This window comes from Mauremys mutica, chromosome 9 (assembly GCF_020497125.1).
Source record: "Mauremys mutica isolate MM-2020 ecotype Southern chromosome 9, ASM2049712v1, whole genome shotgun sequence".
Lineage (NCBI taxonomy): Eukaryota > Metazoa > Chordata > Testudines > Geoemydidae > Mauremys > Mauremys mutica.
In genome coordinates this window covers 20,509,293-20,536,056 of record NC_059080.1, presented here as the reverse complement: position 1 = coordinate 20,536,056, position 26,764 = coordinate 20,509,293, and the positions used below count along the sequence as shown (strand labels likewise).

At 45.6% G+C, this 26,764-nt stretch overlaps 1 protein-coding gene across 1 annotated transcript in view; it reads left to right on the top strand.

Moving 5' to 3' along the window:
- The window catches only part of SLC16A2 (solute carrier family 16 member 2), a 106,124-nt gene that overhangs the window by 57,753 nt on the left and 21,607 nt on the right, over window positions 1-26,764 (top strand). Inside the window, exon 2 of the mRNA XM_045031622.1 lies at window positions 21,046-21,190. Coding sequence (XP_044887557.1) covers window positions 21,046-21,190 — 145 coding nt within the window. The remainder of the gene's footprint in view (window positions 1-21,045; window positions 21,191-26,764) is intronic.

Here is a 26,764-nt window from a genome sequence, read left to right as displayed (position 1 = left end):
TTGGACGGCCTCTTTTCCGCTTGCCTTGGGGGTTCCACTGCAGTGCCTGTCTGGTGATGTTGGTTGGCTGCTTGCGTAGTGTATGTCCTATCCAGCCCCACCTTTTCCTTCTGATTTCTTCCTCTGCTGGGAGTTGACAGGTCCTCTCCAAGAGGTGGATGTTACTGATGGTGTCTGGCCAGCGGATCTGGAGAATCCTTCTGAGGCAGCTATTAATGAAGGTCTGGATCTTCCTGATGGTGGTTTTGGTTGTCCTCCAGGTTTCAGCTCCATACAGTAGGACTGATTTCACATTGGAGTTGAACAGTCGAATCTTTATTGCCAAAGACAGCTCTCTGGAGCTCCAGATGTTCTTGAGCTGTAAGAAGGCTGCTCTTGCCTTACCAATCCTTACTTTGATGTCTGTGTCTGTGCCACCCTGCTGGTCGATGATGCTACCTAGGTAGGTGAAGGACTGCACTTCTTCCAGGGGGCTTCCATTCAGTGTGACTGGGTCATTGCTGATGGAGTTGATCCTAAGGATCTTAGTCTTGTCCTTGTGGATGTTGAGGCCACCCTGTGATGACGTGGCTGCCACTATGTTGGTCTTCTCTTGCATCTGCTGTTTACTGTGCGAAAGGAGTGCAACGTCATCGGCAAAGTCCAGGTCATCAAGCTGGGTCCACAACGTCCACTGGATTCTGTTCCTACACTCGTAAGTGGATGTCTTCATAATCCAATCGATGACGAGGAGAAAGAGAAGTGGTGACAACAAGCATCCTTGTCTGACTCAGCTTCGCACCTGGAAACTGTTTGTGAGCTGCCCTCCATGGATCACTCTACAGTGTATGCCGTCGTATGAGTTCTTGATCAGGTTGACCACCTTTCCTGGGATGCCATAGTGCCGAAGGAGCTTCCAGAGGGTCTCTCGATCCACTTTCTCATAGTCAACAAAGTTGATGTACAACGAGGAGTTCCACTCCATAGACTGCTCGACTATGATGCGGAGCGTTGCTGTCTGGTCTGTGCATGATCTGTTCTGCCGGAAACCTGCCTGTTCATCTCGTAACTGTGGATCGACGGCATCCTTCATTCTCTCTAAGAGGACTCGGTTGAAGACCTTCCCTGGCACCGACAGGAGTGTGATTCCTCTGTAGTTGGCACAGTTGCTGAGGTCTCCTATCCCTCTTTCCAGTCTGCCGGAATCACTTCTTCTTCCCATATCTTCTCAAAGAGGGGGTACAGCATTTCCACTGAAGCATCCAGGTCTACTTTCAGGGCCTCTGCTGGGATATCGTCAGGTCCAGCCGCCTTCCTGTTCTTCATTATGGTGATGGCTTTTCTGATCTCGTCTCTGGTTGGTTTATAGCAATTGATTGGGAGATCCTCGTTGGCTGGGTCGATGTCTGGTGGATTTGGTGGTGCTGGTCTGTTCAGGAGTTCCTCGAAGTGCTCCACCCATCTGTTCATCTGTTGTTCTATTCCTGTTATAGACTTTCCCTGCTTGTCTTTAACGGGACGTTCTGGCTTGCTGAACTTTCCAGACAGTCGCTTGGAAGTATCGTACAGCTGTTTCATGTTGCCGCTGTATGTTGCCTGCTCTGCTTCTGCTGCCAGTCCATCCACATAATCTCTCTTATCCTTCCTAATATTCCTCTTCACTGCTCTGTGGGCTTCAGCATACTCTTTTTGAGCTTTGGTCTTTGCTGCTCTAGTCCTGCTGTTGTTGACTGCTGCCGCCTTCTTCTTTCTGTCTTCTATCTTAGTCAAGGTCTCTGCTGTGATCCACTCTTTCTGCTGGTGTTTCTTAATTCCAAGCACTTCCTGGCATGCTGACCTAAGTGTCTCTCTCACTTTCTGCCATCTGTTGAGTACATTCTCTTCCTCTTCCTCAGACCGATCCTGTAGTACTGAAAGCTTATTCTTCAGCGTCAGTTCAAAATCTTCTTTGGTCTTATGGTCCTTCAGAAGGCTGACGTTGTACTTCGCTCTTCTGTCTGACGTGTCTATCCAGTTCTTCTTCAGCTTCAGCTTCAATCTGGCCACCACTAAGTGATGGTCGGACGCCGCATCTGCTCCTCTTCTAACTCTAACGTCCTGTAAGGATCTTCTGAACTTCTTGCTAATGCAGACATGGTCGATCTGGTTTTCTGTCGTGCCTGCTGGCGATACCCAGGTACTCTTGTGGATCCGCTTGTGAGGAAAGATGCTACCTCCTATGACCAGGTTGTTAAGTGCACACAGATCCACAAAACTCTCTCCATTCTCACTCATCTCTCCCAGAGCGTGGGTCCCCATGACTTGTTCGTATCCTGTGTTGTCAGGTCCAATTTTGGCATTAAAGTCTCCCATAAGGATGGTGATGTCTTTGTCTGGGAGAGTCTCTAATATTTTCTGGAGTCTGTTGTAAAAGTAGTCTTTGTCGTCCTCTTCACTGTCATTGGTTGGAGCATAGCACTGAACAACATTCATCTTAATCCTCTTCATTTTAGTTCTGAAGGATGCTGTAATGATCCTGGCACCATGTGCCTCCCAACCCATCAGTGCTCTCTGTGCCTGCTTGGACAACATGAAGCCTACTCCCTGTGTGTGGGGTGCGTTGCTCTCTTCATGTCCTGAATACAGCAACAGCTCTCCTGTCAACAGTCATCTCTGTCCAGCTTACGTCCATCTTGTCTCGCTAATGCCTAGTAGGGTCAGGTTGTTGCTCCTCATCTCTGCTGCAACCTGCGCCGTCTTTCCTGACTCGTACATGGTCCTCACGTTCCATGTGCCGATGGTAATCCTCCTGGTTGTAAGAAGGGTGATCGGCTTAGTGGCTTCCTCGCGGCTTTCACCACACAGCGTCATGCGTCTTCGAGTTGAAGACCCTTCTTTTTCCAGGCTAAAAGTCTCTGTTATCTCTCTTGTTGGCGTTTCTGTAGCAAGTTAATTTTTTACGGGGTGGAGTTGCTAGCCCCACGCACAACCCTCCTCCTTTACCCTGACTTGGGACAGGCAGATGGCCCCAAAGGACCTCTCTGGTGGAGTTTTCAAAATGTCTAGCAAACCTTAACTAAGCTTTGCAGCGTCATTTCATTGAAATGCAGCCACCTTTGGGGAGGAATGCTAACCACTTAAACAGTGCACAGCAACACTACACCTCACTTCAGGACAACAACTGAAGAGGGATAGGATAGTACATCCAGCTTTAAATTGCTAAGCAATGTAGGTAGACAGGAATATGTGGATAATCAGTTCTACACAATTGCACTTTGGATATGGCTGTTTACTTTTGTTTAAAGAAACAATCAAATATCAGATGCTGGAGAACAGTTAAGAGATGTGGCCAGGACTGAAGACAAATCAGGTGTTGCCCTGTTGTTTCTATGCAGCATCATTCCTGTTTTTCTGGGTCACCTCTCCTCCCTGTGCTGAAGAGGCAATCTGAGGAGTCTTGCTATTTCTGTTGTTCAATAGCACCCTGCTTTTGTAACAGCTAAATGGTGCTGAGGAAGGAGCAGTAAAATAGTGGAATGTGTTCCAGAATCCCCCAGTTGTTCACTGTTTCCTGCTCGTCTGTCTCACAGTTGTCCTTGCTCACATGCAGTCAGAGCTAGATCTTTTTAGGACAGCCGATTGCACTGCTGTGCAGTTTCCAATGCTAGTGCTCTTGCTATATAGGCTAGCCTGGGCTGGGACTGCTGAGAGACAGCGTATTCAGTTGCTGCAGAGAGGGTACTCATGTAACTCAACACTGCCCCCTCTGGCCTGATCAGTAGCAGTGTAGGAGTTTAATTCTCCCAGGGTGGTGGTGAGCCTAGAATGTAACACTGGGATTAACTAGAGTTAATGCATTAACTAACCCATGGAGTCCTGCCATCCATTTGCCATGCAAACAAAAGCAACCATAGGAGAATCTCTGGGCTCAAACTGGGAGATGGAAGACCCCCGTCCCTCCTCATGGAGAGGAGGGTGAATGGCAATACTCAGACATCAGTGCCAAGCTAAACCATGTCCAACTGAACAAAGTTTATACAGAGATTTTAGATTAAGCACAGGGATAGCAGGTTAATCGTTGTCAAAGGATGACGAAGTCTGTACAGGTCATCACTTTTTAAAGGCTGTACCTTTAACTAAGCAGTAGGCCATCACCTGTGGTTATTGCTGACTTGGACTGTTGTGTAAGGATAGGGTCAGGCAGCAGAGTTAATTATTATTGCGGCATGGTTGGCTCTAAGTCCTGTCTGACTTTGGCAGCGGGGGCAGCTACTCCAAAGGGCACATGCTGCTGCTGAGCAAGCACACTGGCCTCTGAGGGGGACAGGTACAACCCTAAAGCTTCGAAGGGTACATCTACACAGCAAAAAACAAACCCACGGCAACAAGGCTCTGAGCCTGGGTCAGCTGACTCAGGCCTGAGGTATGGGGCTAAAACTAACAGTGTAGCTGTTCAGGCTTGGGCTGAACCCTGGCCTCTAAGGCCCCCCTCCCTTGCCACGTTTCAGACCCAGGCTCCAGCAGGAGCCTGAATGTCTGCACTGCTCTTTTTAACCCCATAGCACAAGCCCCTTGAGACTGAGTCACCTGACCCAGGCTCTGAGACTTGCTGGTGCGGGTCTTTTTTTTTGCTGTCAACGTACCCTAAAATTCTAGCTGAACTTCAGAGTCCTTCCTGCCCTCAGGGCACATTCCATTGAATAACATTGAGTTCCTGTAAAATACCATTCCCTTCCTGCAGGACAGGTTGGCATCAGCCATAAGGCTCCATGCCGACAGGTACCATGGTCGGATATGCTAGATCTGGCAGTCCTGCTGTGTGATGTGTTGGTGTCTGACTCTCATCCTGCTGATAGTACAAAATTTATCTCTGCCGATATGCACAACTGCCCCCATAGGATTCTAGAATGAGCTTGTCAGGTGGGGTCGAACCTTTTTAAGCAGGTGGGTTTTGCAGTCACAACGCACATGGTCCCGGAGCATGTGCTGCTCCTTAGCTTCTGCTTTAGACTCTGCTCGCATAGTTCTCCTGGTGTTGGATGCCAGCTCCATTCCACAGACAGACCTTCAGAGAGGCTACGTTACTAGGACCCTGGTGAATCTGGGTACTTTGATCACAGCTGCTATAGAAATCATTCTTCCACAGTGGAAGCAGTCATTCTAATGCATTGTTCATCGTTGGCTCCGTTCCGTCCTTGGGGCATTCCTGCTCAGAATGTGTGCTTCCAAAAGGAAGAGGTTGGAAACATTTGGGAGAAAACATAAAACCCTGCTGATGACTTTGAGACCTGAAGCTGATGAGAAAATCGCCTTATTTCACAAATCATCAGTGATATTTTACTGTGTGGTGGAAATGTGCTTAGTACCACGCAGGACACAAAGGAAATCAGGTCCTGTCCGGTCCCCAAAATGTTACAGTATACAAGGCAGAGCCAGATCAGAGCAGATGACAGACCTACGGGGCTGTGTTAACTGAGAGCAATCAATATTTTTTCAGTTTTCAACGCCATCCTATAACAGGGTGAAGAATTTTTCATGTTCACAGAAACTTGGGCCCGTAAAATTGCAATGGAGAATTTAGGGGCTGCTCTTGGAAAATCTGGCCTCAGAAGTTCCTCCCTTTTCATCTGCCTCATTCTCTTGCTTGATTCATTCTGCAGCGTTTCAGTTCAGTGCTCCTGATATCGTCAGTCCATCACTGTGCAAGTGAATGATGATGTTGCCAAAGTCTGCACAGAGAGGAAGTAACTCCATGAGTGAATCTCTTTGGGGGAGCAGTCTGCTTAGAATGGAGATGTCTGGGTGATCAGAAATGATGGGTAAAGAAAATAGTGGTAAAAAGCATGTGATTAAAGCACAGGACCAGGAACCTGGACTGTCGAGTTCTGTTCCTGGTTCTGCCACTGACATGAGAGAAACTCTGGTGCCCAAACTTGTGTCTCTCGGGTCCCCATCTGCTTCACACAGGTACAGCAAGCGTGGTGAAGCTCTCTGAGATCTCTAGTTATCAGGAGCAACAGAAGTTCCCCATATTCTAATACATAGTATATAACTCTTCACTCAGTGTCTTGCAAAAGACAATATTCCTGTCACTGTTCTTGACTCAGGTGGTGGTTCTTGTATTTTATTCTCTCTGGGGGTATATTTTGAAAAGGGATTTGGGAACAGTGGGAAATAACAGGCAGAGAGAGAATTAAATGCAGAGTTTAATTCTTTAAATGTGTGCACATTTGAGAGTGTATTTGTGCCAAGATAAACTCAGTCAGGAATAAACATGATTTTACATGAAAGGCTCATTAAGGATTTGAGTTCAGCATGTGGCAGAAGGGCATTTTTACCAATTAAAGTGGAACTTTTTTGTGTTTTTATTAAATGTCATGGAGAAATGCGGCCTAGGGCTGGTGACATGATGGGATATGTTCAGCAGGACAGGCAAGTGAAGAAGCCATGCACTGTCCAGCTCTAACCAGCACTCTTTATACCCCGTTTGTGTGCGGAGATTTCGTTTTTTTTGGACTAAAGTGAGGGCTGGTGATGAAATGTGCCAGGATAACAGCCCTGAAAAGTGAAGGCCTCTAGCTACCATGAGGACAGGTACATACTGGCAGCAGCAGCACCAGAAATGTCCCAGCATCATGGCTCATTGTGCTCTGGACAAGCCACATCTAAGGACAAAAGAGTAGTTCAGTCTGCATAGCTCGTTCGTTATTAGTCCTCTGCTGAGATTCCCAGTTGGAGGTGGGGGGGGGGGGGAACCGGAGGAGTTGTGATGTGGACATGAAGGACCTGATTTCCAGGGGCAACGAGCACCCACACGTTTGTTTGAGGTAAATGGGAGCTATATAAATCAGGTCCCAGGAGCTAAATGGAGACACCAACACACTTTTCATTTAGGCCACTGATTAGTGGTCCCATGTTAATGTTTGTCACTTCCACTGTGGGCTGGATTCAGCCTAGATGTGGACAGTTCTGTATCCCATTAAATAACAAATGCATGGGTGCTGGAACTAGGGGTGCTCCCGCACCCCCTGGCTTGAAGTGGATTCCCTTATATACAGAGTTTACAGTTTGATTCAGTGTCTCTCAGCACTATATCCCCCACTATCCAAACTGTTCAAGCACCACCGAACAGATGCGATTGAGAAGTGGGAGAGCAGTGTTGCAAAGAGCATACATCCTTTTGTGGGAAGTGTTCCAGACTCCCAAGCCTAGAATGTGTGGCTCTAGATAATGAGAGGATTTTGTGGTGCCCGGTGAATTTGAGCCATTGAGTTTTGGAGCGATTGTGCTCTAACAGTCGTATGGAAATTCATGTATATGCTAGAAAACATATTTACACTCCAAACTCCTGTTTGGTTTGTCTAGTAACTTTATCAGAGCAGGTTCACCCCTCATGTGCTAAAGTTGAAACCAAAGGAAAACACAGAAAATGAAATGTCAAGTCCCTTAATGTGCAACCTCCACCCACCCCCAAAAAACACACACTATCCAAACAAAGATCTGTTGGCTTGATACTAGAGCTGTGCAGAAATGTTCATAATGAAAACCCAGCCCATGTGAACAAGGAGGCTTTGCTCTGCAGAGGAATCATGCTGCTCTTCACTGGTTTTGGTCAATTTCAGGGGGATTCAGTCTCCATGATCTTTTTGAGTCTACTTAAAGCTCAGAGAGAATCTCACCGCCCAAAGCTACCAAACCTAGCTTGGTGCAAGACAGTACCTCGGGTTTCCACCCCAAGTCATAATTCAGCTCAGGCTTGAGCCTGAACAGTATTTTGAACTAACGTGGGTTGATTTATAGTTTTGGGTGAAAACCATACGAACTGTGGTTTGGACTGAATTTCTCTTTGGGGCTTTGGTCAAACCTAAAACTCAGAGAAGAATTCAGTGTGTGAGAACCTCATATGAAAAAACCTCTGCACCAGCCTCTGGCCAAATGAAACCACTGAGTTGTCTACATCTCTACTTAAGGAGGCCGCAGCCTTGCTAATATTGGGAATTATTTCTCACATACACTGATATCCCTTACTTAGTGGTTAACGTAGGCTGAAACAGGAGGGGGAGCTCATTCTACAGCCAAGGAAAGAGGGAGTCGAGACGGAACAGTGTTTGTCCAAGCCAGGAAAAGGGAGGGAGCTCCCCTTTATTTTAATCTCTTTGGTAGCTGGGCTTCACCTCAAATTCCAGATCTGGGTTGTTCATATGCCTGGAAGTGCAGGGATTTTCACATCTGTGGAGTTGATTTAGGGTTATCTCTAATTATTTCCTGCATCCTGGGGGTGGCAGAGATCAGGGGAGGAGGCAATTTGATGTCTAGAAATATTACTGAAACTAATATAGGCTTCTCGGTTCCAAATCCGTAGGCTCCTGCAGCAGTTAAACACAGACAAATGGTCCTGTGCTTGGAGGATATGTGATGGACACTTGCTATATTTCAGTTTCTGGGAAGCAGTTTAATAATTCTGGTTTTTCATAGGACTGTGTAGTGGTGGTGATGGCTAAAGTCTTTAGTGCATTAACACCCCTTCTATGGCTTTCACATTCTTCCTTAATCTGCTGTAATTCCTCCAAGAATGGGACATTGAAAATAGTTCTTTAGTCCTTCTTGGTCTCATACTGACTTTCAGCAAGGAGGGTTGTTTTGTTGTTTTTGCTGAGGAACAAACTAACAAGCTACAAACTAACAGCACAGGATGTTCGTAGATTTGAGTCAAAGCTGCAAGAAAAACTCCAATCAAATCCATGATTAGTAAACCGTCCGTAACATTAATTATCTGTACTACAATAGTGCTTAGAGGCACTATAAACGGCTTCCAGGAGTTTCTGAAAACTGGTCACCCCAATTTTGGTCCATATTTTCCCATCGAGACGACCTGGTTTTAAGATAGGGGAGTCACAATTTCAGGGCAACTGAACTTTGTTGTTATTGGCCTGAAACGAAGTTGAAAATTTCCTTCCTGTACTTACAAGGCCTCGTCAGTGTAACAGTAACATGCTGAGGTACCCCAGTGTATGGTGGGCTGGGATCTTTTGTATGGGACGTGAGTGGATTAGATCTAATGAATAAAAGAGATGTTGATGAATTACTTAGACCCACAATGTGGGGTGTTTATAAGCTCTGTGTGCATGCCTGTCTGCTGAACTCCAAACACGACAGCATTGTACATGGGAATCAAAAAGTGAAGTTGGCCAGATCATTTTCACTGGCCAAGTGGAGGTCTGTGTAAAAAGTAATCAGCCAGCAGCAATAACAGAGTAAATGTTCATGCCAGTTTTAAATGGCAGATATTACCAGTGACACATGCAAGGGCATTTGTTTGTTAAATAGGATTATTTATCTTGTCAGTTCCCCTTGGAGATAGGGACTGTGCCTTCCTCTTTGTCCAGTGACAAGCGCCCACACTAAGCAATGAATCAATGCCTGGCTTTAAGCTGCCACCTGTGGCATGTTGTCAGAACCAGATGGACTGTGTGCCTCTTGCAGGTTTGCCATCCCCTTCTCACATCCGAGAGTATCAGTATGCCTCTCTTCGTGGAAAACCATGCAATGGGACCTCCTTTGCTTAGTATGCTTGGGGAAGCCGGGTATCTAGCTTCAGTTGACAGCTAAGCAAATTAACATTCCCTTTGGGCATTAAATAACAATGGGAACTTCCTCAGGGTGGGACTTGGAGCTTCCCTTACTAATTGTGAACGCTCCCCCTAAAGAGCCTGGATCAGCTCCCACTGCAGCAGGCTTTCCATTGAGCCCTAAGAGCTCTTCATCTTTTGCTTTCTGGGAAGGCAGATGACAGGCTGAAGAACATCACAGTACTGCAATAACCTTGCTATTTTTTTTTAAGGGGAACCAGATGAAATAACGATTAGAAGTCTAATGCTGATGGTGTTTAGTTTGACAGTTGTTAGCTAAACAAAGGCATTTTATGGTTCATGAATTTTGATGCCTCATTCTCTAGTCCAGAAGTGCCAAGTTGTATGAGATCCCAGGCCCACTTTGTGCCCTGATCTCTATAAAGATATAATTAATAAGTTGCTGGAGATCCATCTTTCTTCCTTAGAGTTCCCTGTGTTTAAACTCCAGCATAAGAGCTGGCTAATATCTCCAGAGGAAAAGTACATGGCTTAGGTAAGTGCAGGAACGTACCAGTGGTTAGACTTCATCATGTGCACTGTGTAATTGCTGGGAGATATGGTTTTTAATGGTATTCAAGTGGAGCTGTGGGGGAGGGTCATGGGAGAGCCAGGCTAAAACATCAGTTTTGAAAGCTAAGTGAGTTTGGCTGGAATGTGATTAGAAATGCAGTGGGGTCTTTGAAAGATCCACTTTTAAGCCATGTGTGTAGCTGCTAAGTGGCAATGATGAAGGCTGCTCTATCTTCCCAGAACACTGGGATGGGACAGGAATATGCAAATAGGAGAGGAGGGATGGGGGGCTTTATGGTTGGGGTTCTAGGCTGGGACTTCGGAGACTCAAGTTCAGTTCCCAGCTCTGCTACAGACTTCCTGTGTAACTTTGGGCAGGTCACTTGGTCTCTCTATGCCTCAAAAAATACCACTGCCCTACCTCACATGAGGATGAATACATTAAAGACTGCGCTTAGATATTACAGTAATGAGGCCATGGAAGTACTTTAGATAGGTGAGACCATCTATTGAGGGAATACGTTCAGAGACTCCAGTTATAATGGTGCCACTTGCTGTGTCACACTGTTAGCTGATTCAGTATTAGAATAGTCTGGGTGTGCTGCCTTCTTGATTTCTGTTGAGAAATTATTTTAAAAGGGCCCAAGTATGGGAGGCCTGTTCATCCACCTTTAACCCTTAAAAGTGCACAGGGAATATTTGGTGGGGAGAGGGGGAAATGACATACAGCTATTCCACCACCCATGCCTAGTAAATACAGAAGCCCTTCAATACACAACAAGGGAGGGGATGATCTACTGTTGTACAAAGAAGGGAATTTTAACAACTGCAGAAGTACCACAACACCCACTGCTAAAATGCAGAGGTCAGCAGAATAAAACAATGTGTGATGGGCATACAAGTGTTGGGCTCAGGAGATGACCATCATTACTAGCTGGGAGGTGATGATACAATGCAGTCTCCGATGATAGCATAGGATGACCAGATGGGCATTGCACCCAGGAAGCCGTTTAGCCATGCTCATTTTTTGCCAGATATATTTCTGGTTGCAGTCACTGGGTCAGTGGTCATGTGAACATGGCTAGTATAACACCTTCTGAGTTTGTGTAGCTTGCATGTTTTTTCCCCTGACCATATTGTCCAAATTGTTTCTTTATTGCACTTGCAATCTGTGCCATAGGTAGGGCATTCAGGTTTCAGGTGTAAAATACCAGCATTCCTTCATTTCCTCCCTTTTCCTACTGGCCCTTCAGATTTGATTGTATCCATCTGTTCCAGCAAGGCCACAAGCTACCATACAGTGTCAGCAAGGATTCTGGTAGTTCTCCAGCAGAGAGAGAGTGAGAGAGAGAGAGAGAGTGTGTGTGTGTGTGTCTGTCTCTGTCTCTGTCGTCCATCTCTCTCTCTCTCTCCCCCTTCTCCCTCCCCCTTGCCCTCCGCTATGAGGAGAGAAACAGATGTGGTCAGTCACACTGAGTTAAAAATGGATCCACACCAAAACTTCAGATCTGAGCACTTCTGAACCTGGAAGAAGTTTGAATGCAGACCCAAGCTTTGCACATCAGGTCCAAATAGAAAACACACAAGAATGGCAATACTGGGGTCAGACCAATGGTCCATCTATCCCAGTATCCTGTCTTTTGACAGTGTCTGGTGCCAGATGCTTCAGAGGGAATGAGCAGAACAGGCAGTTATCAAATGATGGGTCCCCTGTCATCCAGTCCCAGCTTCTGGCAGTTGGAGGTTGAGGGACACTCAGAGCATAGGGTTGCATCCCTGACCATCTTGGCTAATAGCCATTGATAGACCTATCCACTATGAATTTATCTGATTCTTTTCAAACCCAGTTACACTTTTGGCCTTCACAACATCCCCTGGCAATGAGTTCTGCAGGTTGACTGGCCATTGTGTGAAGAAATACTTCCTTATATTTGTTTTAAACTTGCTGTCTTTTAATTTCTGTGAATGACCCCTGGGCTCATGTGTTCTGTGAAGGACTTAAATAATACTTCCTTATTCACTTCCTTGACATAATTCAGGATCTTATAGATCTCTATCACATCCCGCCATAATTGTCTCTTTTCTTAGATGAACATTCCCAGTCTTTTTAATCTCTCCTCATACGGAAGCTGTTCCATATCCTTAATCATTTTTGTTGCCTTTGGTACTTTTCCCAGTTTGATATATCACTGTTGAGATGGGGCAATCAAAACTACATACGTTATTCAAGGTGTGGGCGTAACGGAGTTACATAGTGGAATTATGATATTCTCTGTCTTGTTATCTCATACATGCTGGGCTTTGTTACCATGGGGTGCAAAGAGATCAATCTAAGCTTTCAGGGTCCTTTCAGACCCAGGCTTTGTACATCAGGTCCATCTCTGCATTGAGAATGCCCTGGAAGGAAAAGCCCATTCTTGTCAAGACATGGTGCTGCTGTTTCAAACTGCAGCTTCTGATTAGGGCTATGTTTGGAGCACTGTTAAATCATAGAAGATTAGGGTTTGAAGGGACCTCAGAAGGTCATCTAGTCCAACCCCCTGCTCAAAGCAGGACCAATCCCCAGACAGATTTTTACCCCAGTTCCCTAAATGGCCCCCTCAAGGATTGAACTCACAATGCTGGGTTTAGTAGGCCAATGCTCAAACCACTGAGCTATCCCTCCCCCCTGTTTTTATGGTTTTATGATTTCTAGTGCTAGTACCAGATTGACAGCCCTAGAGATGGAAGCCACATAACATGTACTGCACAGGCAGTGGGGACGGGTGGGGAGCCTCTAGGACTGAGAGTTCACTCTTCATTGCCCATTTGATCTTTCACCTCCCTACTGAGACTGCCAACCCATACGGCCAGTTAGTGCCAAATGGTGGGGTTGGGCTTGACGATGTCTGCTAGAAACTGGACTGATTTCCTCTAATTCAGTGGTTCACAACCCACGGGGCACTTGCGGCCCAATCAGCACACAGCTGCAGCACATGTGACATCCGCAGGCAATGCAGGTAGTATGTATATTGTGTATACAGCCCACATAACACATAAAGAGCTGCATATGTGGCCCACAATGGAAAATAGGTTGAGAACCACTGCTCTATTTCATTTCATAGAGACCACCAAGCAGCCAGCAGAGTGCCACTACTTTGAGTTATGACTTTCTGGGGCTGGCTAGAGGTGAAAAGGTCCATCCAGATCTCATTACCAGTGCCTTGAACTGCCAGCTTTCCTTTATACATTAAAGTACAGATAACTTCATATACTGAAACCTGTGTCTACAGTAGTTTCTTTTCCCTAATATTTGTTGCTGTCGCAGTTTGACTACATCAGGAGCAGCAATGACAAGCGCACCAGTGTAGGCATAATTCCAAATGATTGTTGGCCTTTCAGCACTGTCCTCCTCTTACTCTGCGGAGAGCAGGTCTACATGACACAGCGCCTAAAACATTGACAGCCGCCAGCATCTGCTTAATACCACCCTGTCTACACATGGTGGTTCTGCACTAATGAAGGTAAAAGTGGGAAATTTTAGGACAAGCTTTCAAGTGTGTGTCAGGGACTCTAACCCCGACAGCGAAGTTCGTTGTCTGACCAGTGAGAGACAGGCAACACCAGCAAGGTCCGATCAAAAGCTCTTTATTGACAAGTGCACGCATCAATAGAGAGCAGCTCGTGTCCAGAGAGAACCAGCCCCCCTTTACAGCTTAGTGTTAGCCTATATAGACAGTTTTATTACGTCATACATCATTCACTTGAGCAACCCACCCCCCTTTGTCTAACAACTTGAAACTAGACACTTTTAATATACACACATGCCTAGACTTTGTCTACAACTACAGATTATTTAATAACATCTTAACAAGCACCAAAAGTTAGGAATACAGGGGAGTTTTAAACAAACCTATAACTCAACCAGGGAGTTAGAATCTGAACTGTGGGATACTAGAGTTTCTTATCAGTTCTTCTAACACTGTTCTTAACATAACACAGCTGGTACTATGCCAGGAATGCAATCCCTGGTTTTTCTCACTCTTTCCAGGGCTTTGTGAGACAATGCTGCTTCTCAGTATTTTTCCACTCTGGGTTTACCCAGAAACCTCTGTTAGCCTGACTTCAATCAGGTTGGCGTAACTGGTTTTGTGCTACATCTTTATTTAGGCCTAACATGTGGACAAAGCTTGGGACAGGATCTGAAATCACCTACCAATTCTTGAGCAGTTAAACTCCCATGCTGTGGTCAGAGAAGGAGGTCTCTCCCCTTCGTTTCCCTGGAGATTAATTTATAATGAACAAAAAGACTAGATTTAGTGTACCCCATGGCACAGTATTAATGTTGTCTTTCTGAAAGCTTTGAAAACAATGAGCTCAATACCAGAGGGAATTTGGATTCTTGTCTGTAAATGACTACAATATTTTTCCTTTGTTTCCTGTCCTGGAAAAATCATTTAAGACTAATTTTCTATTGTGCAACTTGCTAGCCTTGCCCTGTGCCTGTTGCAGCTCCATTCCCAGAAGCAAGAGCTGTTGTATTATTGAAAGCCTGATTCAATTAAGTCAGAAAATGGGGGATGTGCACCTTTTTAAAAGTGGTTTTCCCTTTTGGAATAGATGGTTAGAAAGAAATGGAGAAGAAAGAGCGTGCCCTCCGTATCATGTGATTTAGAAATCCCCTGCAGATTTAACCTGCGGAGCAAGCTTTGCCTTTTGTTGTAGCAGATTTCGCTTGACATTCATCTCCCTGTCTCCTAGAGAAGAATGGGTTTCATGATTCCTGTTAGCAAACGCTTCAAACACAAAAATATAGAGCCTGTTGGAAACCACCCTCTTGATCATCAATCCCAGGAATGGATGGACCCTGGAGACTGAGCTCACCTCTCACTTTGTGAGGTGTTTACTTCAGGTCAGGATTGAGTCATGCTGGCATGTGGGGTGGGGGGGAAGCTTGCATGTGAACTGCTTGTCCTGTACCTTGCCTGCTGCTGTGCACCCCATTCAATTGCTCACTGCAGATTGTCTACGTTCCCCCTGGCTCTGTGGTGATGCTCTGTTTGCACCCTGTACTGGGTCCATTTCCCACTCAATTCCTATTAGCTTGGATGTGGGAAGGAGCTTTTTGGAAGCTGTTGATGCCCTGTTGGCTGCTGCGTTGCCGTTCTGTGGTTTGAAATGCAGAGGGCTGCTGGTGGGGTTGTTTCCACTGCAGTGTTCGGTAATGCTGCCCCCTCTCCAGATTGTTGGAGGATATCCCCGTGTGTTCCTTCTCCAGCTCCATATTCGGAAGAGCTCTCATATAGGCATGCTGTGATTTACCCACCAAACACCCTGAGCATCAATCTAAGAACATTCCACCTGCTGTGGAGAAAGTTTGGGGCTGCCTGTGAGGGCAAATCACAACACAATCAGCTATCCACACAGTCTTGCTGCTGTTCTCTTCCCCCTGCAGGTGATTTTTGCCAGTCATTAACCTGCAGACTTGGACAAAGCAGCAGGCATCTTTAGGGAGGTAACTTTGAAAATAATTCAGCCTTTGGTACTCTTTTCAGTTAAAGTCGCCCCCCACGTGGCTGCTGGTTTGTTATCCTCAGGTGGAGACTATTGTGGAGGTTGAGTAAGAGCATATAGATGCGATTTGCATTGCATGTAATTTGATACCAGATGCATCAAACTCAGAGCCAGCAATTAGAACGTGACAATATGTTGGTTGCTGATTCTACCAGCTGCAGTATTGCCAAGCCCACATGTTAAAAATGTGAGTCGGTCCCCAAAAGATCATTTCATTGGCTCAATTTTTTTTGAGAGAGAGAATTTTTGTATTGTTTGCAAAGGCATCCTTTTGGGTGGGGAGGGGGGCAGATTTTGACGGAAAATTTTCATCAGGAAAACACATGCTAGGCCTCGTTCTCATGCAGTGTTGGGGATCAGACTAGAAAGTCAGGATCCTTTGTTTAATGAACTTGCGTCCACGTGTATCTATTCCATTGCATTTGAAAGGCCAAGAGAGACGAATGAAAACTTCTTCATATATTGAAATGACCTTTGTATTCCCATAAAGCGTGTCCCGTGTCACACAGGGGGTTTTGCAGGGACACGACAGCTTACAAGGTTCTGCCTGTCAGTAGAGCACTGATCTCTCCACTGCCTTCGCGCACACACTTTGGTAACATCAGTCTTGTTTTCAGATGCTCACAGCATGTCTGTTGGACTTGGAAGATTCTGAATGCCCACCAGTCAGGCCTTTCTTCTCTCCAAAGGCTGACTCCAAAATAAACCCATTTACCATTTATTCCAGTAAATGTTTGAGCCTGAAAGGCCTTGAGACTGATCCAGTCTTAACCCAATTCCTGTCCAGATTTTGCACAATACTTAAATAAATTCCATCTAGCTTTAAATTGGGTTTTGTCCAATTTTTGTACAACATACTTCATGCTCCACTGGAGCATGGTATGTTGTTGATAAGATTCCATTAGTGTCCTGAGGATTGTGTTTATTTTACATATATTACCCGATGGATTTTGGGGGTGGGGTAGGAACTAAAGGCCTAATCCAAAACCCACTGAAGTCAAAAGCAAGACTCCTATTGACTTCAGGGGGGGTTGGATCAAGTTCTAAATTCACTAAGATTCTTGAGAGCTGCCAAGTGAAATCCTGGCCCGTGCAGCAGACTAATAGATCCCAGTCCAGTTCCCACTGAAGTGCAGGATGAATTTCCTGTTAATAGTGCTGCACTGGTACCACAGAGATCAGCATTTCTAGGCTGCGGTGACCCAGAGGACCAGAACAGCTAAGACTCCACAAGAAGCTTAATTCCATTGTGGAGAGTTAAGATGGCTTTCCAAGGGTCAGTTCTGCTTTAGCTCATGCAGTAATGACAATGGACAGATACAAACACAGCACAAGAGCTGGTCTAGTGACATACCAACAGTTTTATGTGTTACTAAACAATGTGCTGGGCACTTTTCACTAATTTTTTTCATCATCTTTGACCTTTCACTGTGACTATCCTCTGACCTCTTGCTGAAATTAACAAGGCAAAACCGCCTCGGTTGTTGGACCCAGTAGCCATCTTCAATTCAGTTGTTGCCTATCGCAATGGAGGGCTCTGCTCTACTTCTTCGCTCCTGCGATACCAATCCTGTGACTGTAAAATATAAGAGTTAACTATTAATCCACTTGTCCCTATCCTCATTTGGTGTTTAAACGCAAACCAGCATTAAATAGGCCTCAGGATTGGGAGCCAGCAACTTCTCCTGGTCTACTCCCAGCAGTGTCATTGTGATCTTGGACAAGGCACTTAACCAGTCTCTCCCTCATTCTGTGTCTGTGGAATTGAGATAGCAACAACGTTTCCCTGTTTCACAGGGACATTGTAAGCATTACCTAGTTAATATTTGTAAAGCACTTTGAAAACAAAAAGCACCCTGAACATGTTGTTTATTATTATTACCTATTTTATCTCACTGTTATGCCAGAACACTATTTTTTCCCCCCACTGCGTGTGATAAGCAGTTTCTCTAAGGTGGAGTAATAGAGTAGGGGAATTTTTTGTTAAACAATCCCTCCCTTCACAAGTTACAATTTTTAGAACTTCCAAGCTGAGGCTGCTGATTCTCCTGGTTGAGGTGTGTTTTGAACTACCTATGTGAGTCTGAAATTTGGGCAGGATTTTAATACCGGTTATGCATGTATAAATCTGGAGTAATTGAGATCAGAATCTGGCCTATTTAAATGAAATACCTGGTTTTCTGCTTGCATTTCCATGTTTCTCAGATTCATTTCCCATAATAACCACAATGCTCAGCAAACTTCAAACATGATGGGACCGTCAAATGTTTTACTGGCTTGGCTTAAATAGAGGGAACATTTCCGGAAATATATTCTCCAATTTAATGAGCCTTTTTCATTCTGGCTCTTCCCCTCTGCCCCCCCCACCCTTTTTGCGGTTGTTTTGGATGGCTCTTTGGAATGATGCCGCCTGATCCTATTAGAAGTACTTTCATTACACTGTGCACCTTGTTTATAGCCAAGAGTATTGGCTATAGAGGGAGGTCTCTCCTTTGCTCTCTCTCTCTTTTTAATTTTGTTTCGTTCCAGTGCCAGATGGGAGTATTTTCAGCCTGAAGTGAGTCCTAGAGAGCTCCTGCTGTGCCTCAGTTATTCTTCCCTTAAAGGATTTTTCCTCCATCTCAATTTATTGTCAGAACACTGTTTTGAATAAAGTGGTTCTTGAAAACCTATAATTAATTTGAAAAGGCCAGCTGTTCTCAGGCCCAAGAGTGCCTCTTTGTGTCGAGCTTTTTAGGAAAGAGGAAGGGATTGGTTGTGGGGGTGGCGCGCTATCTTTAACTTTCTTTTTGTAAGGGACCTGGTTACTTTTGGAAGCTCTCAGTTATAGAAGGATCAGTTGTATTGTGCTACTTTGGGTTCAGTTGTATGCCGGGATGAAAAGATTTGCAGAGCCCTCACTGCAGGTGCAAGCAAATCCTTACATGCTGAATACTTGCTGAAGTTTGCCTTGGAGTGTAACTGGGACCACTTGTGTAGGGGAAGTTTCTTGTTCAGTGGTCAGTGTTACAGTCTTAAAAGTTGCACTGTGGAGTCTGGTGCCCAGAAGTACATGACTCTGGAAGCTGCCATAAAGAAGCTTATTTCCACCAGTGCAAACCACTGTGATTTATAAGAGATCTTTCAGTAGTTTTAAGACCTATATTGCTGCATGCTATCATGCTAATGGATACTATCCTGCATTCAGATATGGGTATATAGAAGGTACTCAAAACTGTGCACTTACTGAATTCCTGTGGTGCTCAGGAAAAATCATTCTTCGGCTGTTGATCAAATACTACAGTTCAGAGTTGTGGAAATTCTTTATTTTCTCTTAAAAACACTTAAGAAATTCCATTTTAAAATATTAACAATACAAAGTTAAGCACTTAGAAGTCAGAAAATGCCAGTGTTGTCCGCACAACCTTAAGTTTGCCCCTTTGTGCAGCTACTAGATCTCCTTAGCTGGTGTAAACTGTTGTCTCTAATTACATAATTGTATATTGTATTGTCTCTATATTTTGCAGGATCCCTGTCTCATTTATTATACAGGTTGGCTAATGAATGAGGCAGGGGTTGGTGTAGAGACTACTGGGAAGGAGACCACATGGTCAACAATTAAAAATACGATTTCTTAGATCTGTTTTGAACAGCTGTTTAGCTCATTGCACACCATCTGACCTGAACGTTGAACGAGGCAGGGGTGCTGCAGAAAGAATAGCATGTGATTATGTAAATAACGACTCTCATAATTCATATTCATAAGGTGTCCTAAATTAAAATTAATTTGCTCTTCTGAGTGCTTTATTTCACAGCCTTGTTGTTGCTTTATGGACTAAGACATATAATACCAACCTGATTTGCGACTAATTTTGTATCCCATTATACTTTTTTTGATAGGTAATTCTATAAATAAGAGCAGCTGTCTGCGTTTACACTACCTAGAATAAAATGCCAACTGCTTTCAATCCTTATGCATAAGCTAATCATCAGCTGACAAAAGAAATTCCCCTTCCCCGACCAAGGATTGTAAATATTATACAGTTATGTGCATTATCCAGTGGCTGTTGATCTGTGCCAGAGTGGTAGTTTCTATATTCCCTTCCTTCTTTCCTCAGAACTCTGTGCTCCAGACAGGAGACCTCCTCATGCAAGGGTTAATGTATTCTGCAGTGCATTTCTTGTTTGGTTCTCCTCACCATTTGTGGATGGAGGATTTTTTTAATAGGTTGCCTTTCTGTATCTTCTAAGGAAAGAATGGGTTTAAAGAGACCTTTAAAGACATCAAGCCTGACAGGCCCAAAATCTTTTTCAGCAGCAAAATCTTTTTTTTTTTTTTTAAATAGTCGTTTCCTCCAGATTTGTGTAAAGAAAGATGGAAAATAAAAGGCCTTCCAACAGGCAGTGTTAAATCCTAGGTCATCATCCTAAGTCACTGGAAAAATGCCCGTTGACTCCAGTGGGCTTTGGATCATACCCCTGACCAAAGTCTTTCCTATGGAATTGGGGCGTTGGATTTGTTTTGTGATAATGGTCTTGTTCACGCATCTAATATGGCTTTGTGCAGGTACTGTACATCTCTTTGTCCAAAACAAGGTGCATTCCTTGGAACAAAACACTGGCAAGAGATTTGTCAGCGAGCACAGCTCCAGACCGTGTGTGTTCTGTTTTATTACTCTTGGACCAAGCCAACATCTCTTGGTGGGGCTCAGATCTTGTTCTCTTAAGTTTTGCCATTTTTCTGTTTTTTGTTTCTGGTTGACGTGTAATTTGAGTGTCATTAATTTACTAGCTTATGTTGTTTAGAAAATTGATGTTTGCTGTAATTAATATCTCTCAGTAGTTTTATGTAGGGTACATATTGTTGCTGGAGTAGGAAAGAACATTGCAATGGAAAGCCACCCGCAGTGATGTCAGGATATCAAGCCCATAAATGTCAGAGTCTAGGAAGATCTTATGATCTCTCTGGGTCTACATGTTTTTCTTACCAGTCCAGAATATCTTACAGACAGAAATCATAGCAGTGGAGACCTCAGTATAGTGACTACAAGACAAGCTAGATAGATGCAGCAGAATCTGGGTTGCCTTACTAGAATACATAAACCCAGCAGAGGTGGATATAGCATAAACCTAGGCACGCCTCCCTCACACAAACACCTACTTGTTCTATCCACACAACAGGTACAATGAGGTCTGTGTACATGCCAGGCTAGCATGCCTCAGCTATGGCCAGAAGAGACTGTGTCTCTTGAGAGAGTAGTGCAAGGATTGGCTGGCTGTGCAATGGAGATGGGCCACTCTACTGAGACTACCAACAAAATCCTCTCCCCACCACTGCTTTGGTTTCTCTGTCATTGGCATATTGTCTCCAAAGCAGTTGCTGATCTTCATCTCCCTTTGTTTCTCTCCCTAGCGCTGGTTGGAGCCCTGGCCATGGGGATGATTTTCTTCTGCTCGCCTATCGTGAGTATCTTCACTGACCGGATTGGCTGCAGGACGACAGCAGCCTCGGGGGCAGCCATCGCTTTTATTGGACTCCTTTCCAGCTCTTTTACAAAGTAAGGCTGAAACTTGCCTGGGGTGGCATGTAACTTTCTGGCAAGCGTTTTTTTTTTTTTTTTTTTTTTTTTTTTGGACAAATCCAGTGCTAGTTTATTGCTGCCTTTTGGCAACGATCAGGTGTAGTGGAAGAGGGTGCTCTCCCTGCGCCTGCCCCAGCCTGCCTGCACACAGTGAGTTACTATCCTAATTTTATCCCCCTTCCTGAAGCTTTTCTTTATCTTTGTCTTAAGGAGACACAAACCTTAGCCTGAATTTCTTTAGAACTTGGCCATGCCTAGGGTTTCTCCCTGCAGGTCTGCTCCTACATCTCTCCTCTATCAGAGTTCTCAGCCTTTTTTATGCTCCTGAATTGGAATTTGAGACCTCCTGGTCTGACTTGCAGAGTGTCAGCAGAACAGCTTTGCACCTCCACACGCGGTGATAGAACCTGAGGTACTGTCACAATCCGGTTCAAAATCATATTTTTTAAAAATTGACCTCAGATACTAAAAGTGAATTAATGTTTAAAATCAAACCTGACCCCAAGTTTGGCTGAAAGTGAATAGCTTCCACTGGAGCATAATAAATTGGAGTTGTATAGAGACTGAAGCCTGTCTTTTTATCACCAGTCACAATGGAATCACAAATTTAATTTGCATGGGATTTTTGGCTATCTGCAGTAGAAGGAAAATCAGGAATGTAAATGTGTTTTGAAGCAGAACATATTAGTCTGTTGGAATGTCTTTGTGTCTGCAACATGCTGCTTTTAAAAAATACAGTAGTGTTATTAATTTTTTCAGTGCTTTTTAACTTCTGTGGATTTCTGTCAGGACACGATTTCATTAACATTATAAAAATGTTTAGCAGGCTTTGATGGTACATTATACTGCTTCAGCATCACCGATTTTCAGTTTGTTTGTGTGTGTGAGAGAGATTGACTATATATAAACAATTTTCAAATGGGTTTGTTTTCAGTTCTAATTAAAACACTCCCTGTAACTGTTTGAAACCATACTTCTGTGAAAAGAGGTGACTTGTCTGCAGCATTCCACTTCACCACTCCCCAAGTGGGAACCCTTGACAGGAGGGGGCAATGAAGATAGCTGAGGCTCAGAGCAGCTGCTTTTATGCCTAACTCTTCAGTCTCCTTTCTGCTTTGGCATGGGAAAGGGCCCCAGTGATCTCCCAGAGGAGACCCTTGAAACCGACATTTTAAAAAGAGGAGAGAGCTCTCCATGGGAAATTATGCCCCACAATCTAGGTACATCAAGGGGCTATGTGCTGTTCAGCTAGGCATTGAATGTATAAGTGGAGGTGTGCATTGCTGGCTTCCTAAACAGCACCAGACGATGGAGTCGAGGCACCACATCTTGCCAAAAGTTCAGTGGCTGGTTGGTCCCAGATCAGTGCGTTGAGGAATTTTGGCCTGAATTTTACCCATTTGTTGATATTCCCCAAATCCTGCCCATAACTTGGTTTTCTGCTAGCATGCTCCTGTATGTGCATGTACCCTCTACTGTGTGGAATCGGAACTGCTTCTTAGTGTGTCATGGAGCCTGTTCTAATAGAGGCCTTGTCTACGCTGGCAAGTTTCTGTGTAGTAAAGCCGCTTTGAGCGCTGTAACTCCCGAGGTGTACACATTGCCAAGCCACTTAGTGTGCAGAAACTGCGCAGTTGCAGAGCTGTGTTTAAAAAAACAAAACAAAAAACAAACAAACAAAAAAAAACCCTCGATGAGAAGTGTACAGCTTTCTGCTCCGGGGCTACAGCGCCACGGTGCCAGTGTAGAGATCTTGGTTGGTTTCAGCGCTGTGATTGGCCTCCAGGAGGTGTCCCACAATGCCTGTTCTCGCCTCTCTGGTCATTGGTTTGAACTCTACAGCCCTGTCCTCAGGTGACCAATCAAGAGCCCCACTCCTTAAATTCTTTGGGAATTTTGAAAGTCCCCTTCTTGTTTGCTTGGTGACGTGTGCAGTGGTCTCAGCGCATTTTTCCAAGTGACCATGCCTGCTCCACGCACCAGGCAATCCCCCACTTGGAGCAATGCCAAGCTGCTGGACCTCATCAGCATTTGGGGAGAGGAGACTGTCCAGTCCCAGCTGTGCTCCCGCCATAGAAATTATGATACCTATGGACAGATTTCACGATGTATGACAGAAAGGGGCCATGACCGGGACACACTGCAGTGCAGGGTCAAAGTGAAGGAGCTGCGAAACGCCTACCACAAGGCACAGAAGGCAAACTGCCCCTCCAGTGCTGTGCCCACAAGCTGCCGGCTCTACAAAGAGCTGGACGCAATACTCGGTGGCAATCCCCCCCTCCACTGCGAAGGCCATTTTGGATACTTCAGTGGCTTGCATGTCAGTTGAGAGTGGACCGAGTCAGGAGGAGGAAATCTTGGATGAGGATGTGGAGCGGGACCCAGAGGCAGATGACGACTTGGAGGTCAAAGATGCATATAGCCAGGAGCTCTTCTCTATCGTGGAGGAGGCTAGCCAGTCACAGCAGTTGGAGCTTGGCGAAGCACAAACAGGAGAGGGAGGCCCCTGGTAAGTGGCTTTGATTTTGGAAATCGCTGAAGCGAGTTGTTGGGGGCAGGAGGGTTGCAAAAAGCAGGCTTGTGTCTGTATGATGCGCGTACCACCACATGCCTAGTCTGAGCGGTGGAACAGGCTGTTGATTGACTCCCTCCCGTCACAGGAATCTGCCTCAGAGATCTCCACGAAACTTTCATAGAGATACTGGCTAATTCGCTGCTGCACGTTCTTTGGCAGAGCTGCTTTGTTTCTTCTCCATTAAGGGTATCTTTCCCGCGCTACTCTGCCGTCACTGGAGGGAGGACCATTACTGCACACAGGCGAGCCGCATAGGGGCCAGGGCAGAAGCTGCATTCTTGAAGACCCTCCCTTTATTCCCTGCTCACCCTCAGCAACAGAATATCTTCCCTAATGAACACAGCCTATGGAAAATGTAGGGACAGTAATGATTATAAGGCCCTCCCTACAGTGGTGGGTCTCCCCAAGAGCCACGTGCCCAGTGTACAGTATGGTCCTGGAACACTGATTTCCCCTGCCCCCGTGGTTAGTCACCATTTTGGGGGATTTGTGGCTCCTGTGTGCTTGCCTGGGGTCAGCCAGTTAGTAACAGGTATGTGAATACTAGCTGTGCTTTTAAATCACTGAATCCGTGGTCTGTGTGTTGCAAACAATACTGTTTCTGTAAAATGTAGCATTTTGGCTTCACAGATATGGTCTGGGGAGCCCAGCCTCCCACTTTATCACTGGCTGAACTTCTGTGCAGTTTTAGAAAGAAGCCACAAAAAACTAAAGAGGACTTTCAGCGTGAAGTCACAATGCACTCCATGGCCGAAAAACAAGAATTGAAGGAGTGGTGGTACAGCGAGAAGGACAAAAAGGAGACCGCGGTGCGCCAGAATGAAGCCACAGAGCGGCTCTTAAATGTTATGGAGCGCCAAGCGGACACGCTCCAGGTGCTACTAGCACTGCAAACCGAACAGCTCCACGCCCGCCATCCCCTGCAGCTGCTGTCGCAAAACTCTTTCCCATGCACCCCCCAGACACCGCCAACACACTTACCAACCCCCTGGCTTCAGTCTGTACCCTCTGCATTCCACTCCTGCCCCATCACAGTCCAGTCCTGCAGACTCCCAGTACCCACTGCACTCAACACCCGTCCCTCTGCAGTTTAGCCCTGCTGAAGAACAGTACCCGCTGCACTGTACTCCAAAGGACAAGATTGCATATGATACCTGGACATACACGAATCTTTAACCGCCCTGGGATCCCACCTCCTCCTGGTTGTTGTTTTTTTAATAAAAGAATTGTTTTGATTTGAAAGCAAACAGAACCCTGCAAAGCAAGAGGCAATTTTCTTAAACCTTCACAGTGTTTTCATCTGCATCAATAACAGTCACCTCCTAGCATTACAAGCACTGCACTCCCAAGTCTAGCAACAAATAATAGTGTCTTTCAGCTTCAAATTGCTGCCTCAAGGCATTCCTGATCCTTATGGTCCTGCGCTGTGCCCCTCTAATAGCCCTGGTCTCTGGCTGTTCAAATTCAGCCTCCAGGCACGGAGCCTCAGCAGCCCAGCCCTGAGTGAAGCTTTCACCCTTCCCTTCACAAATATGGAGCGTACAGCACGCGACTATAAGCATAGGAATATTGTCATCAGCCAGGTCCAGTCTCCAATATAGGCAGCGTCAGCGGGCCTTTAAACGACCAAAAGCACACTCAACTCATTCTGCTCTTGCTCAGCCTGTTGTTGAACTGCTTCTTCCTATTGTCAAGGTTCCCCCTGTATGGCTTCATAAGCCACAGCATTAAGGGGTATGCAGGGTCTCCCAGGAACACAATGGGCTTTCCGACTTCCCCTATGGTGATCATCTGGTCCGTGAAGAAAGTCCCTGCTTGCAGCTTCCTGAACAGACCAGTGTCATGCACCTTTCCAGACCAGCCTGCATTAATGTCTGTGAAACGCCCACAGTGATCCACAAGCGCCTGGAGAACCATAGAGAAATACCCCTTTCCGATTAAGGTACTCAGTGGCTAGGTGGTCTGGTGCCAGAATTGGAATATGCGTGCCATCTATCGCCCCTCTGCAGTTAGGGAAGCCCATTTATGCAAAGCCATCCACAAAGTCACGCACATTGCCCAGTCATGGTCTTTTGGTCCAGGATGCGATTAATGGCCCTGCACACTTCCATCAACACGAATCCAATGGTCAACTTTCCCACTCCAAACTGGTTAGCAACTGATCAGCAGCAGTCTGGAGTAGCCAGCTTCCACAGTGCAATCACCACACTCTTCTCCAACAACAAGACAGTTCTCATTCTCGTGTTCTTATGCTGCAGGGCTGGGGCGAGCTCATCACACAGTCCCATGAATGTGGCTTTCCTCATCCGAAAGTTCTGCAGCCACCGTTTGTGATCCCAGACATGCATGATGATGTGATCCCACCATTCAGTGCTTGTTTCCTGAGCCCCAAAGTGGCGTTCCACTGCGGTCAGCACCTCCGTGAATGCCACAAGCAGTCTCGTGTCGTAGCTACTACACATAGCGAGATCAATGTCGAACTCCTCATGCCTTTGTAGTTTAAGGAATAACTCCACTGCCACTCGTGACGTGTTAGTGAGAGCAAGCAGCACATTGATCAACAGTGTGAGAATCCATTCCTGCAGATCAAAGAGGCAGAGCGCGCAGTGCACAAACCATTGAAAGATGGCGCCAAATGCGGATGGAAGGGGATTGCTGGGATGCGAAGCAATGCATCACGGAGCATTGGGACAGGACCCAGGAGGCCCCGTGACCCCCTCTGCCTTCCCACAACTCTTAGTGGCGGAAGAGAAAGAGGTGCTCTGTGGGACAGCTGCCCAGAGTGCACCGCTCCAAATGCCGATGCAAGTGCGGCAAGTGTGAACACACTATTGCACAGGCAGCTGATCTTGTGACCACACAACAGCGGTTTCCTTTCAGCGTTCTCTGAGCAATGATGTAACTGTCAGTGTAGACGTACCCAGAGATTGTCTCTGGGAGCATAAGCACTTTTGCTACCCAAAACTACCTTGTGG